General features: G+C 41.0%; 1 protein-coding gene across 1 annotated transcript in view; it reads right to left on the reverse strand.

Annotated features, from left to right (window-relative positions):
• LOC119410489 (calsyntenin-2) overlaps positions 1-19,976 on the reverse strand; it is a 662,902-nt gene that overhangs the window by 151,663 nt on the left and 491,263 nt on the right. Inside the window, exons 6-8 of the mRNA XM_037677368.1 lie at positions 16,891-17,076; positions 14,839-15,096; positions 9,718-9,839 (exon numbers count right to left, since the gene is read on the reverse strand). Of these exons, the coding sequence (XP_037533296.1) occupies positions 9,718-9,839; positions 14,839-15,096; positions 16,891-17,076 (566 nt within the window). The remainder of the gene's footprint in view (positions 1-9,717; positions 9,840-14,838; positions 15,097-16,890; positions 17,077-19,976) is intronic.

Here is a 19,976-nt window from a genome sequence, read left to right on the forward strand (position 1 = left end):
ATCCATCCATCCATCCATCCATCCATCCATCCATCCATCCATCCATCCATCCATCCATCCATCCATCCATCCATCCATCCATCCATACATCATCTTTATCTGCTTCTTCCTTTTTGGGATGCAGGGGTCACTGGTGCCCATATTCAGCAGTGACTGTGCCAGACAGGCAGGGGACACCCTGGACAGGTCTCCAGTCTGTCAAATGGACACATAGAGACAAACGAGACAAACAACCATTCATTCTCTTACTCACACCAAGGGACAATTTAGAGTTACCAGTTAGTCTAACATGCATGATTTTGGTCTGGGGCAGAAAACCAGAGTATCCAGAGAAAACCCAAGCATGCACAGAGAGAACATGCAAATTCCACCTGAAAGGTCCCTGGCTGAGAATTCATTCAGCGGCCTTCTTGCTGAGAGGTATCAGCTCTACCAACCAAGCCACCGTGCAACCAAAAAGATAACAACTTAAAAATTTTGTTTTACAACTCTGTATTTCAGATAATTTTTACAAATACTGGAGCACCCTAAGGGTGTACGGCTTTTCCTTCTTCAGGGGTTGCCACAGCAAGTCATTCTCCTCCATCCAACTCTGTTCTCTTCTTTTTCAGTCCCCACTTTGACTGCCTTCATGTCCTCTATAACTCATCCATATAGTTCCCTTTTCTCTGTCTTTTTTTTTCTAGCAGCTGCATTTCTAACAATGTTGTTGTTGTTTTTTTACAAGTGCATACCTCCACCTCTCCAAGATCTCTTCCACTTGTTTCCTGCTCTCATTACAGATCACAATGTCATCCGCAAACAGTTAACTCGTTTTTTAAAGTTAAAAAACACATGTACCTTTAAGAACTTGGACCCAAACCACATGGGGCCACACAATTTGTCTACTTGTTAGCTTACTGGAGCCTCATTTGCTATTAAAATTATGTAGAGAATTAGCTCAACAAACTAAAACTGGGTATACCAAAGTCCATGCTCAATAATCCAGGTATAAAATCCAACAATGTTCAGTCAGGTCATCTGGACAGTTTCTTTTTTTTTTTTTTTTGGGTCCTGAGATATTTTGCCCTCCATCCAGGAGGTTTCATCAGTCTGAGGAAAGACCAAACAAAACTGACTCTCCCCCAACAGAATACTCCAAAGTGAAAAAAAAGAAGAAAAAAAAGAAACCGTCCAGATACCTGACAGAACACTGTTGGATGTCATTCATTCAACCTTTATTTAGACAGGTAAATCCCATTGAGCTCCAGGACTCATTTACAAGAGAGGATTTTATACCTGGGTTATTGAGCATAGACTTTGGTGCTTTGAACCAGTTTGACATGACTGTCGAAGAGGGAGAGGGCGAGCACCGGAGACCATCTAAGCGCCAACATAACTGTTTTTTTTCCCACTTTGGAGTAAGCTGTTGGTTGAGAATCAGATTTGTTTGGTGTTTCCTTGACTGGTGAAGCCTTCTGGATAGAGGGTGAAACGTCTCAGCATAAAAAAAAAAAAAGAAACTGTCCAGATGACCTGGCTGAAAATTGTTAAAAATGGGTATGCATCATTACCTGTAGAATTAAGAAAACATTTCAAATGTGTCATTTCTTCTCATGTCCTGGTATGAAATCAGTTGTGGACACTACAACAAACCAAATGTTTTGGAGCCAGTACTCAGAGGTTCAGATTCAGAGCCTTTATCTTCAGCTGTATTTTCACAAAATGTTCAAGTACTTATGAATATTGGTCAGAGTTCATTAGTCAGAAATAAAATACATTTAACAGAAGCAACAGTATAAGAAGACTTTAAACAATACATCTACAGTTAAGAGGGGCAGCACGGTGGTGCAACTGGTAGAGCTGCTGCCTCTCAGCGAGCAGGTCCTTGGTTCAAACCCCGGTCCAGGGGCCTTTCTGGGTGGAGTTTGCATGTTCTCTCCGTGCATGTGTTTCTCCGGGTACTCCGGTTTCCTCCCACAGGCCAAAAACATGCATGTTAGGCTGATTGGTAACTAAAATTGTCCCTAGGTGTGAGTGAGAGAGAATGGTTGTTTGTCTCGTTTGTCTCTATGTGGCCCTGTGATGGACTTGCGACCCGTCCAGGGTGTACCCCGCCCCTCGCACAGTGATTGCTGGACATGGGCACCAGCGACCCCCGTGACCCAAAATGGAATAAGCGGGTAAAGATAATGGATGGATGGATCTACAATTAAGCTATATAAAAAGAATAATGACTATACTGTATCACTATATCACTATACTCATCAGTCATGTCACAAAAAAAGTGCCACCAAAGGTCAAAGTAAAAGTTTACAAGACAGTGGTGAGATCAGCTATGTTGTATGGTCTGGAGACAGAGACATGGACAAAAAGACAGGAGAAAGAACTGGAAGTGGCAGAAATGAAGATGTTTAGGTTATCCTTATGAGTGACAAGGATTGATAATATTAGGAATGAGATCATCAGAGGTACAACACTGGTTGAACAACTGGCAGACAAAGTTAGAGAGGTCAGACTGAGATGGTTTGGACATGTCCAGAGGAGGGACAGTGGGTATACTGGTAGAAGAATGTTAGAAATGCAGCTGCCAGGAAAAAGACAAAGAGGAGATATATGGATGCAGTTAGAGAGGACATGGAGGTAGTTGGAGTGAGGACAGGATGCAGAGGACAGAGTGAGATGAAGGAGGATGACTCCGTGTGGAGACCCTTGAAGAGGGAAAACCTAAAGAAGAAGACTATGCTCATCAGTCATTCTGATCTTCAACAGAATGACTGCAACAGCAAGTGACTATTTCAGCCTTTGATCTATAGTCTGCCCATTCTATGTTATGTTGCATATATACTCTATGGTACTCAAATAGTATTTTATTCTTTAATGTAACTCAATTCTTCATGACAGTCTTATGTGTGTTTTCCTTTCCTGCTCATCTGCTCTATGCAGGTTGATGCTGTCAAAAACAGTCCAAGCGTGTATTCTTAGTGAGGCTGAGTGAAGGGCCACTGCTGGGATGCTTATGGGAGGCTGGCACAATGTCAGGGTGAATCACAAGCATTGTCTTGAGTGGCTGAAATCATCTTTAGCAGCGGCATCACATCATCAGTGAGCTGAGCTGAGCTAGGTCTGAGAAAATCCATAAGGCAGGACTTCGTAATTTGCTTTTCTTTATGGGTAGGATGTTGTAGATTTGAAGCACCAGTAGCTTCAAATGTAAACAAAACACCTGGACTCAAGTCCAGAATTTCTGGGAAACTTATGTTAAACAAATGTTAGAATAGTAAACACTTGTCGACAAAACATGAATTGTTCAAATATATTTTTTCCCTCTATTTGGAACAAAATACAACATTTGTGTATTTCAACTACTTTAAATAGAATAAAACCAGGAATAACAACCGATTTGTCAAACATATTCTATTTTGGTCAGTTTTGAAAATGTTTTTTCAGCATTTGCCACTAAGAGGTGAAAACAGGTGACAATGGGTTTGCCTGTGTATGTTGATGTGTGTGGCTATCTGTTACAAACAGGTGGTATGCTGATGTCGCCTGTAGCTGAGGATTTTGAATAGTGAATGTTTATAGTTTTCAAAATTAGTGTTTTTCTGAACCGGAATTGAACAGGGAATGCAACTAAACCTTATTTTTTGGTGCTAAATATTCAAATGGATTGGAATTAAAATGTGTAGAACAACAGAGACAGGTTTTATTTTTTAATTTTCTTTGCTTGTTTGAGGCAACGCAAAGTGATGAATCCTGGGGAGTGGAAGGAGCAATTTTATCCACGACCAGGGTGTTGCCAGGTAGCAACCTCAACTGGGGCAACAACACTTCCAGTCTGATCAAGAAAGTACATCAGAGACTCTACTTCCTCAGGCGGCTGAGGCGAGATGGTCTGGGAAGCTCAGTCCTCACCTCCTTCTACAGGTGTGCAGTGGAGAGCATCCTGTGCTCCAGCATCAACGTGTTGCATGGAGGCTGCACAGCTGCAGAAAGAAAAGCTTTGCAGAGAGTGGTGAAGGCTGCACAGAAGTCTGATGGAGTCAGCATCCCACCATCACAAACATCTGCACTTCCAGATGCAGGAAGAGGACCACCTGCATCATGAAGGACGCCACTCACCCAGCACACACACTTTTTGCTCCACTCCCCTCAGGCAGAAGGTTGTGGAGTATTAATTGTAGAACCAATAGACTGAGGAACAGCTTCTACCCTGAAGCTTTCAGATTCAAAAACCCTAACCAGGAAAATCACTGTAATGCCACTTTAATTGGTGATATGTCACTTTATCTGTGCTGCTGATTATCAGTGCTGCTGATTAAGCTGCTGTATTCATACCCATCTGCTCACAACAGACTCATGTTCAGGCTGCTGTTTAATACACCGTATTATATTGTATAATTATTGTTTATATATGTATATCTTAGGCCAGGGTTCTCAAACTTTTGGGGCTCAGGGACCCATTATAGGTGTGAAAAATTTTCAGGGACCCCCTCATGTTTATTAAATAATTTTCATTTAATTTGTCTCTTTAATTATAGATCCATTCTAATTTAATCCTGTTTGTTCTAGGATTGCGCTGCTCAAGGGTGGCTGCATGTTGTAGTAGCTGTTACTTTCATTCTGAGATACTGCTTTTGAATTCTTTATTTCTCCTTTTTCTGGATGTACCTCTAAATGGCTTTTATTGATGATTACTTCCTCTGGTATTGGATGCTGTGCAGCTGAAACAATTTTTATTGAAACTTCTTAATTTTGGACATTTGATATAAAGTGTAACCATGACAACAAGGTGTTTTTTTTATTTCAGAAACAGCCGGGTAACATCTCAAAGCTCAAATTTTACCTCAAATACAGCCCAAATTCCAAATGATTTGTAAATGAGGTGCTGTGGATGCATCTCCGTCTACCTGACAGAGGCGCTCGAGTGACTGACTGCTGAGATCCTGAAGCTGACAGGAACGTGGCTCATGACAAGAAGACCAGGGTCATTTGCAGCTGGTGCTAATGAGTCACACACGCAGTTCCAGTCATCAGTGTTTACATCTGAGAAGAATGTGCTGAAGTGTTTGCTGCAGCGATGCAAGGTGTGAGATGATGACCCCCCTCACTGTAACCACAGTCAAGTTATTAGTGTGGAGAAACTCAGTCAGTTGAGGGAACATGTCTGTTATGATTATCTTTGAATTAACAGCTTTAATCCGCACTGTAACCCCACTCTTTGGACCAGTCATTGCAGCAGCACCATCCATACAAACAGCCATACATTGTTTCCAGCTCAGTCTGGATTCAGTCATGAACACATCCAAAGTTTGAATATTTCCTCAACTGTAGTCCTGTCTGGCACCTTCTTGTAGAAGAGGAAGTCCTCCAAAATGCCTCCATCAGGGGTAGCACACCAAAGCAATTAATTGAGCTGTACTAGAAATGCTCATGGATTCATCCAACTGAACAGAAAACTGTTCACATAAACCCAGACTGTCCAGTAGCTGTGACTGTAAGTCAGCTGAGAGTTTTTCAGTTCTTCTCCAGTGTCAGTGGAAAGTGGTACAGCTTTAAGCTTATTAGCTGTCTTTGCACCCAGGACATCTTCACACATCTCCACTGCTGCTGGGAGAACACGTTCTTGTCCAATCAAGTGTGACTTCTTACGTTTTGCGATGCATTGAGCCACTAAATAAGAAGCCCGCTGTGTTTTCTGTGAAGCTGTGGCCAAGATCACCATTTGTTTGTTGTGTGTAGTTGTCACCCTTTCGCCCCCCAAAAATCTTTATTTTTATCCTTGAACTCTGGGGGCTTCATAGTCAGATGTCGCTTTAGCTTGGCTGGCTTCATAGCTTCATTTGCTAGCACCTGAAGACACACGACATATTTTGGTCTTCCGTCTCTGCTCTCGATGAAACCAAACTCAATATAACTTTAATCATATTTTGTAGTGAACTGGTTAGGGATTTTCTGCACTTGACGAAGTTGACGGTTTTAAATACCTTACCATTTCCACTATATGTTAGGCAGTAGAAATAGCTGTGCACCAAATGTTTGTTTACAGATTTACAACCCCAGACATACATATTTACGATGTATGTCGTAATCACATCTGAGTTTTGATTGTCTAAAAGCTAATGTAGGCGGGAGTTATTAGTTCACTAGATTCATTTGATTGGTGCCCATGTCAGTGTTTCTCCCACCAAGGTGTGTGCCCCGCCTGGTCAACAGCACTGAGCCCTGCCTACCGACCCCCCCACTCCCACCCCCCATCCTGGAAGAATTGAGCTCCCTGTCAACGGACGTAGCATGGGGGAAACACTGCATCTGTATTTATGCACATTTTAAAATTATTTGACTTAGCTAAAACTGAATGCAAACTACAAAAAATTGTTACATCATAATTATCGATGAATTATTCGGATCAGATGGTCCATCTGAATATGTCCATATGGGGCTGAGATGGTGTAGGGGCAGGGCAGCCGACTCAGGACCCAAAGATCCTGGGTTCGATCCCCAGTAATTGCACATCTTGTGGTGTCTCTGAGCAGGACACCCAATCCCAAATTGCTCCCTGGGCGCCTACATAGCTGCCCACTGTTCCACCTGGGTGTATCCCAGGTGCGATGGGTTAAATGCAGAGAGCCATTTTTGATGACAACACATAGCACTTTATTTTTATTATTATCATCTGAAGCTTAACTGAACTTTTTACCTCTTTCAACCAGTCAACGTGCGGTGAAATGGCCACGTGCGACAGGTGTGTTTGCATTTATTGGATTGTCGGCCGCGCGCATCCCTGCCGCAATAAAAGCCCGACACTGACCGGGCCCACACATTAAGCACATTATTATGGCCCGGCCCGGTACGAATCGGGGTCAGGAGGGGCAGCACTACTTGGGGGTCCGCAAAAAAAAATAAAATCTTAGACCACATGTGATGCAATGATGGAAATTACAATAAATTCACATTGAACCTTAAGTTTAATTGTAGCCACACACAAAAATGGAAGTTTGTGCCTCACTCTTTAATTAGTCATGTTCACAACTTGCACACATGAATACTTGGATAGAGGGTGTTTTTAATTCCCACACATCACTCTGCAATGGGTGCCAAAAAAAGTCACAACTCAGTTTAAAACTGGCATAAAGGTGACAGGCAAACATACATTACTTCTAGAAATTCTTGGCCTTTAAATACAAATGTTTAAAACTTTAAGTGACTGTATAAACTTCTTCAGTCAACTGTTCAGAGTACATTTAGCTTTGTAGCTAATATAGGTTGTATGTTGTCAACTAGGTATATTATGGGAATAGTGTTAAACATTTACCTTTCTTGGGCAGCCTTTATGTTCAACAGAATACTTACAAAGTTGGCATACACAATCATTTTCTAGTAATTCAACAAAATATAAATGTAAAGACATTTTGCCATGTGAGGAAAGCATTATCTTGGTGACAGGTATTGAGGATTTATATCAAATCCTCTTTGGATTGATGATGCTTAAAAACATCACTCATAGAGGAAAAACTGTGGAGTCAGAATAGAAAAACAAACTATGATACCCTGTGGTAACTCTCTGTCTAAATTCCTCCTAAAAGATGACTCATGCAGACAATATTTTCTGTCAGGAGCTTGATGGATGACCTCGTTCATGCTCTCCTCCAATCAAGACCAGTGATCCGTCTGATCGAATTAGCCTAGGGTGCTCCATCTGGATGTCTGGGCTCAGCTGTATGTCTCTAGTCTGAATCAAATGTCCTTGCAGGGTGCTAGTGTGGGGTTCCTTGCATCGAGGTCACCTGTGTTACATTTAGATGACCTCTTTGAGAATTAGACACCTGCTGATGTGCATGCAATACATGTACACACAAAGTCCTCATGGAGTGAGACTGTGTCTTTTGTTTTCATCTTGAAGTGAAGTTAGACCAAACCCACAACAGCAACTTGCTCAATTTGTTCAGAACAGACACAGAGCAACCTGTAACTAGACCTTGTCGATACCTTTTCTACATATTCTACATATACCCCAACAACACAATATGCACCCAACAACAAGGCCATGACATAATGAATAACCTTGTTTTTACCTGGTGCATATGCCCCAAAGCAGAAAGGAATATGTCACTGATACACAACTCCACAATGTGGATAAGAAACTGTGATGCCTAACATGATTTTTTTTGGTCATAAGATCAATAACCTTCTGTGATTTAAAACCTCTCACTGAATACATCTTATCTTGGTTCATGCAGAATAGCTTTGGATGTTGTCTTCCACCACTGACATCAGGAAATCCTTGAACAGTTGTCCGTCCTTATCTCATTGTTGGAACTTGAAGCTAGCAGAGCCTGGTTCAAACAGTTTTAAAGCAGTTTTGTGACCTAACGACTGCACACTGGAGATGTCGGGACTCAATATGTTATATGTGCTTTCTTATGAGCAGTAAGTAACTACAACAAAACATTAAACATAAAATAATGACTATATAAGCATACAGTAGCAGGGTAAGATCTACTGTATGTGGATCAAGAAGTAACAGCATCTGACAAAACTTCTCTGAAGTGTATATTTCTCAATGCCATTTTTGTTTATGAGGAAGGGGCGGGGCTTAAATACATATTGGGACCATCCTGTGGGGACACTCCATCCTCTCTGGCTTCAATGTCTGGGTTCCAGTATGGTGTCCATCATTCTCTTCCCTGTTTGTTGATGTCCTCCAAACAAGTGGAAATAATGCTATTTCAAAATTTTATTTTATAGTCCCTTCAAATCTTCACTATGAACAAGCATTGTTCTGCACAACCAACATATAACAGTGTGTAACAAGACTCTCACTAAATATCAAGTTCAATCTTTTGGTAATATTGGTAATAATGTAAAATCTAACAAATTGGTTTTGCAACCTTTTTGTCTACTCTACTCATGTTTGGCTACTCAAAGTGACACTGCTCACAGTTGTAAATAATGATGTTAGTAGTTGTCTACATTTTAATATTTATTTGATGTGGACTTACATACGTTAGACAGTAAATGGTAAATGGACTGTAGTTATGTATCACCTTTATATATAATACAGATACCCAGAGCGCTTTACAATACAACCTGTGCCTCTTTTACCTCTACAGTGTACACAGCGCTCTACTAGGCCTCTACAAAGCTAATCTGAATCTGTAGAGACTAATCCGAGCTTTATCACATTCATACACTGATGGACACGTCAGAGGCAATGAGGGGTTCAGTGTCTTGCCCAGGGACACTTCAACATGTGACTGCTGGTGGAATTGAACCCTCAACTCTCCCATTGCAGGACGACTGCTCTAACCACTCAGCCACAGCCGCCCCTGACAGTAGTCTGACATTAGATCTCTTTATTTGCAATCTCCAAATACATGTTTTTGTAAAATGAAACAGAATACCTTTAAATTTCTTATTTAGTACCAAAAACAAACAAACAACAATTTCCTTTATGATAAAAAAAACAAAAAAAACAACAATTCAATCTGGACTAAGAAATTTAATTTTGACATTTACATGGTAAACAATAGTGGAGGTTGGATGGTAAAATGTAGATCAATATGATGTAACTAGAATAAGTACCTCAGTTATTGTGTAATGAATGTTTAATCCTTGAAACAAGCTTCATATCTCTGTGCTATTGTCCCATGGCCTATTTATTTAATCCATCTACGGTTAGTTGAGGATACACAGAGTTATCTGTGTTTCATTGTTGTCTTTAGATCAGAGCCTTACCTGCTCCAGTTTCCAGTGGAACTCTGCCGGCCTGAAGGTGTCCACCTGTGTGAAGTCTCTCCTCAGCAGGAACACCAGGCGACAATTATGGACATAGAGCGAGTAGTGATGCCGATTCATCTCTGTAGAAGGAAGACAGATGAGTGAGGACCAGGGACCAAGTCACCAAACCTACTCACACCTGCCAGGTAAAGTCACTATGACATCTGGCTTCATGAACTAAAGAAAAGTGGGACAGCTGCACTTTTCTGAATGAGGCCTGCTGTCAAATACCTATCACTAGTTTGACTATTTTTACAATGAAATAAAAATTCAAGGCTGTTGGCTTTGTTAAGCCTGGAAATTATAAAGTCACATGGTTTTCAATCTAACAAACTGTTTTAAAATCACATGCATCATGTAGAGAAAATGAGAAATCTCAATGAAATAAATAAATAAATAAAACTCACTATTGGTAGATTTGACTATTGCTTTTATTTACTCTGGCATACTGAAAATAATTTAATAAATGTATGTTGTGGCCTGGGCAGCACGGTGGCGCAACTGGTAGAGCTGCTGCCTCTCAGCGAGCAGGTCCCTGGTTCAAACCCCGGTCCAGGGGCCTTTCTGGTTGGAGTTTGCATGTTCTCTCCGTGCATGCGTGGGTTTTCTCCGCGTACTCCGGTTTCTTCCCACAGACCAAAAACATGCATGTTAGGCTGATTGGTAACTCTAAATTGTCTCTAGGTGTGAGTGAGAGAGTGAATGGTTGTTTGTCTCGTTTGTCTCTATGTGTCCCTGTGATGGACTTGCCCAAAACTACACATTGTGTCTATTGCCTATTTGCCATCCTTCCTTCATGCAGAATCAAAATATTGTTTATTGTCATTGTAACAAGCACAATGGAATTAAGTGTCATCCTTATAGTGATAAGATATATAAAAGATAAAACAATATAAATATATCAAAAAAGTCCATGCTCAATAATCCAGGTATGCAATCCAACAATTTTCAGTCAGATCATCTGGACAGAAACTAATGACCTGACTGAAAATTGTTGGATTGTATACCTGGATTATTGAGCATGGACCTTTTTGGTTTTGAACCAGTTTGACATGACTGTCGACGAGGAAGAGGGCCGGCTCCAGAGGAGGGCGCGTGCCAAAGACACCACCTTAGCACCAACATAATTTGTTTGTTCCACTTTGGAGTAAGCTGTTTTGGGGAAGAATCAGTTTTGTGTTGTGTGTTTCCTTGACTGATGAAGCCTTCTGGATGGACGGTGAAACGTTTCAGGAAAAAAAAAAAGAAACTGTCCAGATGACCTGACTGAAAATTGTTGGATAAAAGTAAATAAGAAGAAAAACATTTTTTACAAAATAAAAAGAACTGTCCTATGGCACTGCACACTATTGTACATTAAGGAAATACTGCATATGGTTTGTTATCTGTGTCCAAAAACTTCTTTAAAAAGTTTTCAGCTGATGCAAAATGCTGCTGCCAGACTTTTAATGAGATTTGATTGAGATCATATCTCTCCATTTCTTCTCTCCATTGGCTCCCTGTCAAATCGCGGATTGAATTCAAAATCTCACTTCTAACCTACAAAGCTCTCAACAACCTAGCTCCATCTTATATTACAACTCTTATTGTTCCATATTTTCCTAACAGAGCACTTCACTCTCAGACTGCAGGTTTATTTGTGCTTCCAAAAGCAAAAATTCAGAGTTTTCAGTTATCTCTAGTGGAACCAACTTCTAGTTTCTGTCCGTGAGGCTGACACATTGTCCAGTTTTGACTGGGCTCAAGAATTTCCTTTGTCATAAATCCTATAGTTAGGGTCGGCTTGGGTTTCCTGAGCTGTCCCTTAATTATGCTGCTATAGGCTTAGACAGCAGAAGGACAACCGGACCACATTTCCTCATTATATGACTGTCTTTACATACTCTGCTCAACCTGCTTTGTTTTTCTACCTTTTTTGTATTTGTAATTATTTTTTCTATCCTTTACATGTGTTTTTGTCTTTCTTCCAATAGGAGGTACATCTGGACCTGCCATTCTGTGTTTCTTTCTCCTTCCTGTTCCTTAAACCCAGCCGGTCGAAGCAGATGGCCGCTCGTCCTGAGCCTGGTTCTGCTGGAGGTTTCTTCTTGTTAAACTGAAGTTTTTCCTTTCTACTGTCTCCATTGTGCTTGCTCAGGATGGGGGACTGTGACAAAGTGAAGATTCTACTAATCTGCTGGCTTCCTTAGAGAATTTTTACCTACTGGCTTTTGTATAATTCTGTTCAGTGCCCTGAGACAATGGCACTATATAAATAAACTGAATTGAATTTATGTTCAGTAATCCAGATTTAACTATTTTATTATTTTGTTTTAGTAAAGTAACTGTTTATTTTAATACTAGTTTTATGATTTATATTTTTTAGATATAAATCTATATAAATGGTAAATGGTAAATGGACTGTACTTAAATAGCGCCTTTCTATTTTATCGAAATACTCAAAGCCCTTTACACTACAATCTGTGCCTCATTTACCCATTCATACAGCACTCTACTAGATCTCTACAAAGCTAATTGAACAAATCATTCTAAAGAGACTAATCAGAGCTTTATCACATTCATACACCAATGGGACACACATCAGAGTCAATGAGTGATTCAGTGTCTTGCCCAGGGACACTTTGGCATGTGACTGCTGGTGGATTAGAACCCCCAACTCTTGCATTGGACGACAACTGCTCTAACCGCTCAGCCACAGCCGCCCCAAATGGATTTGAATTGAATGGTTATTGCACATCTGCACATGGTTAGAGAGGTATGTGACCGGGACAAAATGAAAAACAAGCAGTATTTCCAAAACAAATATGACAGTGTTGGCTGTTGTAAACGATAATTCACCAAAACCTAAGCGCAGACAATATGGCATGACATTTTGCATAAATTCAATTCAAATTCAAGAATACTTTATTAATCCCAGAGTGAAATTAAATGTTGTGACTCGTTATCCTGGTTTCATTTAAGAGTTGTTATAGATGCTGATGGCTGTGGACAGGAAGGATCTCCTGCAGTGGATCCAAAGAATCTGGCCACAGATGACAATTTGTCCACCTGGACCCGGCGGGTCTCTTCTTCCTCCTGGGCAGCAGGACCACCTGAATGCTGGGCAGAACTCTTCCCCAAACAATTACCATTCCTCCCAGCAACCTGCTGAGCTCCTCGTCAGTCAGTTGCAGGTGTCGGGGGATGATCCTGGTCTTCTTGTCATCACAAGCTGCATTTTCCACCAGCTCCAGGATCTCGGTCGTCGGGCACTCGAGCACCAAAGTAATGTCAATTGGTCTGTGTGACCACTCAGTTGTGGGAGTCAATAACAAACAGATTTCTTACTGACGTGTTGTGCACCATGTCAACCCAGCTGAGGTGAGTTTTCCTCCACACCTCTGAACTCGCTGTGTTTCTAAAAGCTCATGTCGCTGTGGGATGGATGTTGAGCTAACCAAATATTCAGATGACGTGAAAATGCTCATTCTTTTTTAATTGTCTCTCTTTCTGTGACTTATTGTTTCACTGCTTTAGTTCTTAGACTTTAAACAATATTAACACTAAAATATGTTGGTTTTTTTGTATTCCCAAGATTACTGGCATTAACTTTTTATTTACTCCAAAATTTCACTTTGTAGTTTGTCATAAATATCTATAGATTTTAATGGTACATAGCAATATAACAATATAAATATGGTTTTGGTGATTTGGATTATAAGCGTACTTGTATTTGCAATCAAGTGATTGTACTGCGATGAATGTAAGTCAATAAATATTCAAATATATTTATTTACTTATATTGGTCCAGAGGACCAGATTTACCTTTTTTAGATTTTTCTACCTGGAATATTGAGCATGCATCAGGATATTTACTTATATTGTTTCTTCATTGAATTGGTTGATTTTGTTTATCCATCCAATGGGGGCCGTGATGGTGTAGAGGCAGGGCAGCTGGCTCTGGACCCAAAAGTCCCAGGTTCAATCCTCTGCATACCTCGTGGTGTCTCTGGGCAGCACACCCTATACCCAAAATGCCCCCCGGGCGCATTCAATAGCTGCCCACTGCACCACCTGGTGGTGGATGGGTTAAATGCAAAGACTAATTTCATCATTGTATGGAAACACAGTGATGACAATGTGATGACATTATTATTATCCATCCATCCATCCATCCATCCATCCATCCATCCATCCATCCATCCATCCATCCATCCATCCATCCATTATCTTTACCCGCTTCTTCCGTTTTGGGTCGCAGGGGTCACTGGTGCCCATATCCAGCTATTACTGTGCAAAAGGTGGGGGACACCCTGGACAGGTCTCCAGTCCATCACAGGTTGAATTTGTTTATTTTGCCAAAATTATTACCAATCTTGCAGGCATTTCTTGCAGTGGTTTTAACTACACAAAAGTCCATTAATTATTATTTTCAAATATAACAATCATCATAATGTATTTTTTGCCTTCGTATAATTTATGTTCAAACACTGATATTTAAAAATTATAGCACAGTACACAGTAACTTAAAAATCACACTTTTATTTACCAGAATTCTGCAATAAATCAATTTTCTTTCACTTATAGGATACAATTTGAAATATTTTAGTTTGTGTAGTTTATGCAACATGAATTTTTCATACTTTGTTAATTATGTTGTTTTGTGGCTGGGGGGGGGGGGGGGGCAAACAAAAGTTAGAGAACTACTTGAATAAGCCATGAAGTTGATGCAGCTTAGGAAATGTTTGATACAAATTATTGTTCCATCAAAATCCAGATGTCGCGCTAATGACAACAGATAAAACAATAAATGCTGTTAAATACTTGAGGAGGGAAAAAAAATCAAGGCTATCCCTTTAACTATTCCTTCAACAATTTCCTGCAGGATCAATAAAGTTCTATCTTATCTTAATTAAAGACACACCTCAGCCCAGATTTCAAACTTTTTAATTTTTTAAAACTGAGACTGACCACGGACTTTGTATACCTGTGCAGATGTTACGAACAAATAATCTAGACAAGTAAAATCAGTCCATTGTTTATTTTGGTCCTCTCGTGGGATCGGCAAACAGGAAAGCTCAGAAATGACAAACGACTCACCGGTTTTATCGGAGTTGCAGAGTAACGTCTCCTTCTCTGCTCTGAGCCCAGGGCTGGGCCCGTGCTTCATCCACGTTGCAATGGTGAAGTGATCGGTTAGATTTTGGGGGACCACCCAGTCCGGGATTTTAGCCGCCTGACGACCATCAAAACTGAAGATCAAGTCGCTGTCCCTCCCGCTGTCAGACACCAAAGAGGACGTCCAATTGGTGGTGGCGCTGGGGGCTGGAAGGAGGTCAGTGCTGCCAGATGAGGCACCTGGGGGTTGTTGCAGTAGGAACAAATAAAAGGAGTGACAGAAGACATGTCAATAACAATCATGGCAGATATGCAGTGTACATTGCCCCAACCTTGGCTATGATTGTTTGTGAAAACAGCAGAAGCCAGAGCTTAATAATTAATCAATGGGGTGAGTGGGACTTAGGATGTGAACTGACTCAAGGTAAACAAAAGTAACTTTAAAAATAAGAGAAATGTGAGTCATTGTCCATAAACTGTGGATGCAGCTCTCAGCTGAAATGCACCTCTTTTGGGAATAGGCAGGCCACATTAACTGGGCACCATGGTTACACAGAAGGAGAACATGCTGCACGACGAGGGGATGAATAAGCACATGAACTGGTTTCAGATGAATTCTTTGTTGTCTGACTCCCAGACAAAATAACAAAATACACCAACCAATTACTGCATCGCATCAACTCATTACTTTACACTTTACAAACCTTTTCATCAAACCTCTAATGCAACAAGCTGATGTCCCCCCTCGCGGAGGGGCTTGAATAGTGAATGCTATTCATCCACCAGGCGCACACTTAGACGTAACAAAGACGAAAATGGAAGTCAGTTCCTCACATATTTTTCAAATTGTCAAGCTCACAACACGGACGGATCTACATATATGGTGGCAGCCATCTTGGATTTTGATGTGGCAAGCCAATTTTCAAAAGGAACTTTTTTTACAACTAGATGTGGCCACACACCAAAATGGAAGTCAATGAAAAATACATTCCATCCAACTAAACCACTTTTGTGAGTCACGTTGCTCCTGATTGTGAGTGGTGGCAAAATAAAAAGATACAGAAACTGTAAGAATTCACCATAATCCTTTTGTGAAAGCAAGAAAATGCAACATACATCCATTAATTCCTGCTAGAAACACAACATTTGCACATTAATTGATGTTTTTCTTCCACCTCTAAAGGTCTGTTTCTCTCCACTGCTTATTCATGGTGCCACCAACGCTTTGACTCGAGTAATTAAATTCCCTTAGTAAATAAAAACGGATCGACGTCTCCAGCACCCAGCTGCAGCCGCCTTTTTGCCCAACGTCTCTGTACTTTATCTCAAATTGATTGTGCTTTAAAAAAGCAATTACAATTTATTCTATTTGCTATCAGATAACGATTATGAGGTGCCTGAAAATGTCTCTTTAGTGGTAAACCATGCATGGACTGGGAGGTGGAGGGGGGGCTGTGGTGCATTCAGATGAGCTGGAATGTGGCCTGCGAAGGCCGTTAGTCAAAGTCGATGACTCCAGCCCCCCTGCCGGCAGTGCGGGGTGGGTGGGGAGGGGGTGCAGGGTACTTTGTTGGCGCTCTGGGGACTGACTGACCGACTCGACTGCTCATCAGTCACTGAGGAGAAAGCGTCGCTGCATCTGGGGCGGCTAATGCCCTCGCTCTGTCACATCATTAGTGACACAGCTTTAACTTGCTGTTCTTCATTTAGCACAGGGATATACCAGGGACACAAGTGGAGATAAGAATGTAACACGGACTGGGAGCTTTTTAGATGTTCATTTAAAAAGAGTAGAGAAAGGTACCTGGGGCCCTGTCTGACCCTGGCACTCACAGTGTGGACAGCAGTGATGTTTGCAGCAGAACTTGAGTTCTGATTTAATGCTCTCACTCATAGGCTGCTGCCTCAGTCTAAGTCTTTAATCAGCGTCGCTCAACAAATCCACTACTACCTCAAAAACCCCTAACCCAATTTGTCTGAATCTTTGTCGTTCTGGTCACAAAGTTGTAAATTGCGTAGAAAACTCGAACCAACCACAAAGTTTCTGCAGAGATTTCTCAGAGTACGTCTCCCGGTCGCAGCCCTTCCCGATGTGGCTGGTCTGTAGCTCCACAGTGGTCCTCACTGAGGACAGAGGTTCACCACAGGTCTCCAGGTGCATCTGAGGAAACAGCTGCTTACTGCCTGTTCCTGGCTCGTAGTCCACTCGTTTAGTCCAACCTGGGAAGAGACAAAGATGGAGTGACTGTGAGAACAAGGGAAGAGACAGTCTGTTCTTTTGAGGTAAACCACCAGCCAGAGATATATAATTATCTGCCAAAGGACCTTCTAGTTTCTAAATAATTTGTGGTGTTTTGTTTATTTTTATCCATTTAGGAGCCCAAGAAAACAAAACCTGAATTAAAGTTTTACATTGTTATGGTGTTTCTTCTTATTAAAAGTCAATATGCTCCTGTTGGACAGCAGTCGACTAATGAAACTATGACAGTGTTGTTGTATGTTGCAGCAAAGTACCTGCCAGTGAAGCCTTTTTATGGTGAATTTGTGTTCATGGGGCAGTCCACATAAAAGTTATCAGGACAAGTACCTCAATATTATAAGCAATCAAACTTTTTTTTTTTCCGTGCTTCACAATATATTAGAAATAACTTGACAGCCAATTCTAAACCATTCCATCAAATTTATGCTGCTTGTGCACACAACTGAGTTCCCATCGACCAGTCAGTAAACATTACTGGTGAGGAGTGAAAGGCAATGACACAAGGCAAAAATGACAACCCAAGAAGGCAATAAACAACTCTGTTTGGCAAATCTGCCATGTTTCCTTGCGGACACATCACTCTGTCATGCTCAAAACACAAACACTGCATCTGTTCTGTAGTTGATTTACCCCCTCCACTCTGTAACTGCTGTGTGCTGCTGGCACACAGATACAATGAGATTTTCTGTGGTTGTGTTGAAAATAGACACAAAGAGTGGTGCATGCTTAACAGGAACATAAATACACAAAACTTAAGATGTTAAAAAAGGGGAAAACATGATTTTAAAAATAAAATAATACAAAAAAAATATTGATTTTTCTACCTTGTAATCACTGATGCCGACAGTGCATTGTATAATTACTGCATTTATGGTCACAACTTTCCACATTTGATTAAAGTGCCATTTTTGTCAGTAGTGCACTTTGGAACTGATGGCTCTCAGTAATTCAAGTATTCAGGTGTTATTAAAATTCAAGTGCTGCAAATAAATACACATAAAATATATTTAAAAAGTGTGTGCGGTTTTGGATTTTTGGTTTAAAATGATTACATAACTGAATAAAACAAATACTGAGAATAATACCAGAACAGAGCGAATGAGCAATCTGTACCTAAACATAGACAAGAGTGCCGCAGACGGCACATTATCTGCCCATTGACAAACTGTTTCACACCAGTACAGCAATCAAATGGACAGGACAAGAAAAATACTTCTATAAGCTTTAACCTTGATTGTGACCTTGACCTTAGAGCAGGGGTGATGAAATATGTACACAACACTCAGCCTAATCATGATGCATATATGAAGTTTCATTAATTACTGTATCTTGAGCAATCAGAATTAGACAAAAGAAAGTTTATAGACGTATAGACGAAGATTATGCAATACGTTTGTCTTTTGATGGGTGTACGTATAATAGAAAAGTGTTGGAAGCTGCAGATAGACACGTTGCTGTTTAGTAGTAGTTACATTGTAGAGTAATGTCACATGGCCCTTTTGCATTGACAGACTGGGGACATTTACTTTGTTTTGCCTTTAACGTGTGCTTTTTACAATGAACTTAAGCTAGGATAAGCTAATTCGCACAGCTTTCAGTTTTATGGAAACATCCTAACACATTTAAAATGGCAGAACACACACACACGCATATATATATATATATATATATATATATATATCAGACCAAAAACATGCATTTTAGGCTGATTGGTAACTCTCAATTGTCCCTAGGTGTAAGTGAAAGAGTGAATGGTTGTTCGTCTCGTTTGTCTCTACATGTCCCTGTGATGGACTGGAGACCTGTCCAGGGTGTCCCCCGCTTTTCGCACAGTGATTGCTGGACATGGGCACCAGCGACCCCCATGACCCAAAATGAAAGAAGCGAGTTGTTGTGAGATTAGACTATTTTTTATTCTGAGTTATGGTAGTTTTGTTCTATGACCACTAGGGGTCACCAGGGAGTTGCAGGGGGTGTTTGAGGGGATTCGAGCAAGAGTGAAGACACGTGTGACTCGGAGCTGTAGCTAATAAAGACGGAGTGAAGCTCACCCGGTGAAAGGCCTCCTGAGTCATTCTTTATAACATGACATGGTCAGAATTAAGGACTTTACGCTTACTTTGGAAACACGATGGCAAAGTTTGGACCGCCGAAGCCATTTGATTTTACACAGCCTGCGGAGTGGCCGACATGGCGACAGCAATTTTCTCGCTTCAGGATAGCATCGAAGCTTAACAGAGGGAGCGGTGAAGTGCAGGTAAATTCGCTCCTGTACTCCATGGGGAAAGATGCTGAACCTATTTACGGTTCTTTTGTTTCTGGCTGCAACGGAAGACATGCCACATCCGGAGAATGAGTTTGCTCTAGTGATACAGAAGTTTGATGAACACTTTGTTCCAAAAAGAAACGTTATCCATGACCGGGCCTGTCTTCACAAAAGGGCTGGTGAGATGGTCGAAGCCTTCGTGCAGAGCTTATATGAGCTCGTGCAGTACTGCGAGTTGGGCGCAGGAAAGGACGAGCAGATCCGGGATCTGATTGTCATCGGAATAATGGATAAGGAGGTTTCTCAGAAGCTCCAACTAAAGGCGGACTTGACTCTGGAGAGAGCGATCCAGCTAGCATGTCAGAGCAAACAGGTGAAGCTACAAATTGGAGAACCCATGGAAACTATGGTGAATGAGGTGAGACAACCAGTTTAACAGCACAAAGAGGAGCTATGATGAGTCATTACAGCCACAGGCACAGAAATACAGTGAGTTTAAACGGAGATGTCAAAGATGCAATAGAAAACACGACAAAAGAGAAAACTGTCCAGCCCGAGACAAAAGCTGCAGAAAATGTAACAAAATGGGACATT

The sequence above is a fragment of the Nematolebias whitei genome, chromosome 6, assembly GCF_014905685.2.
Source record: "Nematolebias whitei isolate Nwh7 chromosome 6, NemWhi1, whole genome shotgun sequence".
In the NCBI taxonomy this organism is placed as follows: Eukaryota; Metazoa; Chordata; class Actinopteri; order Cyprinodontiformes; family Rivulidae; genus Nematolebias; species Nematolebias whitei.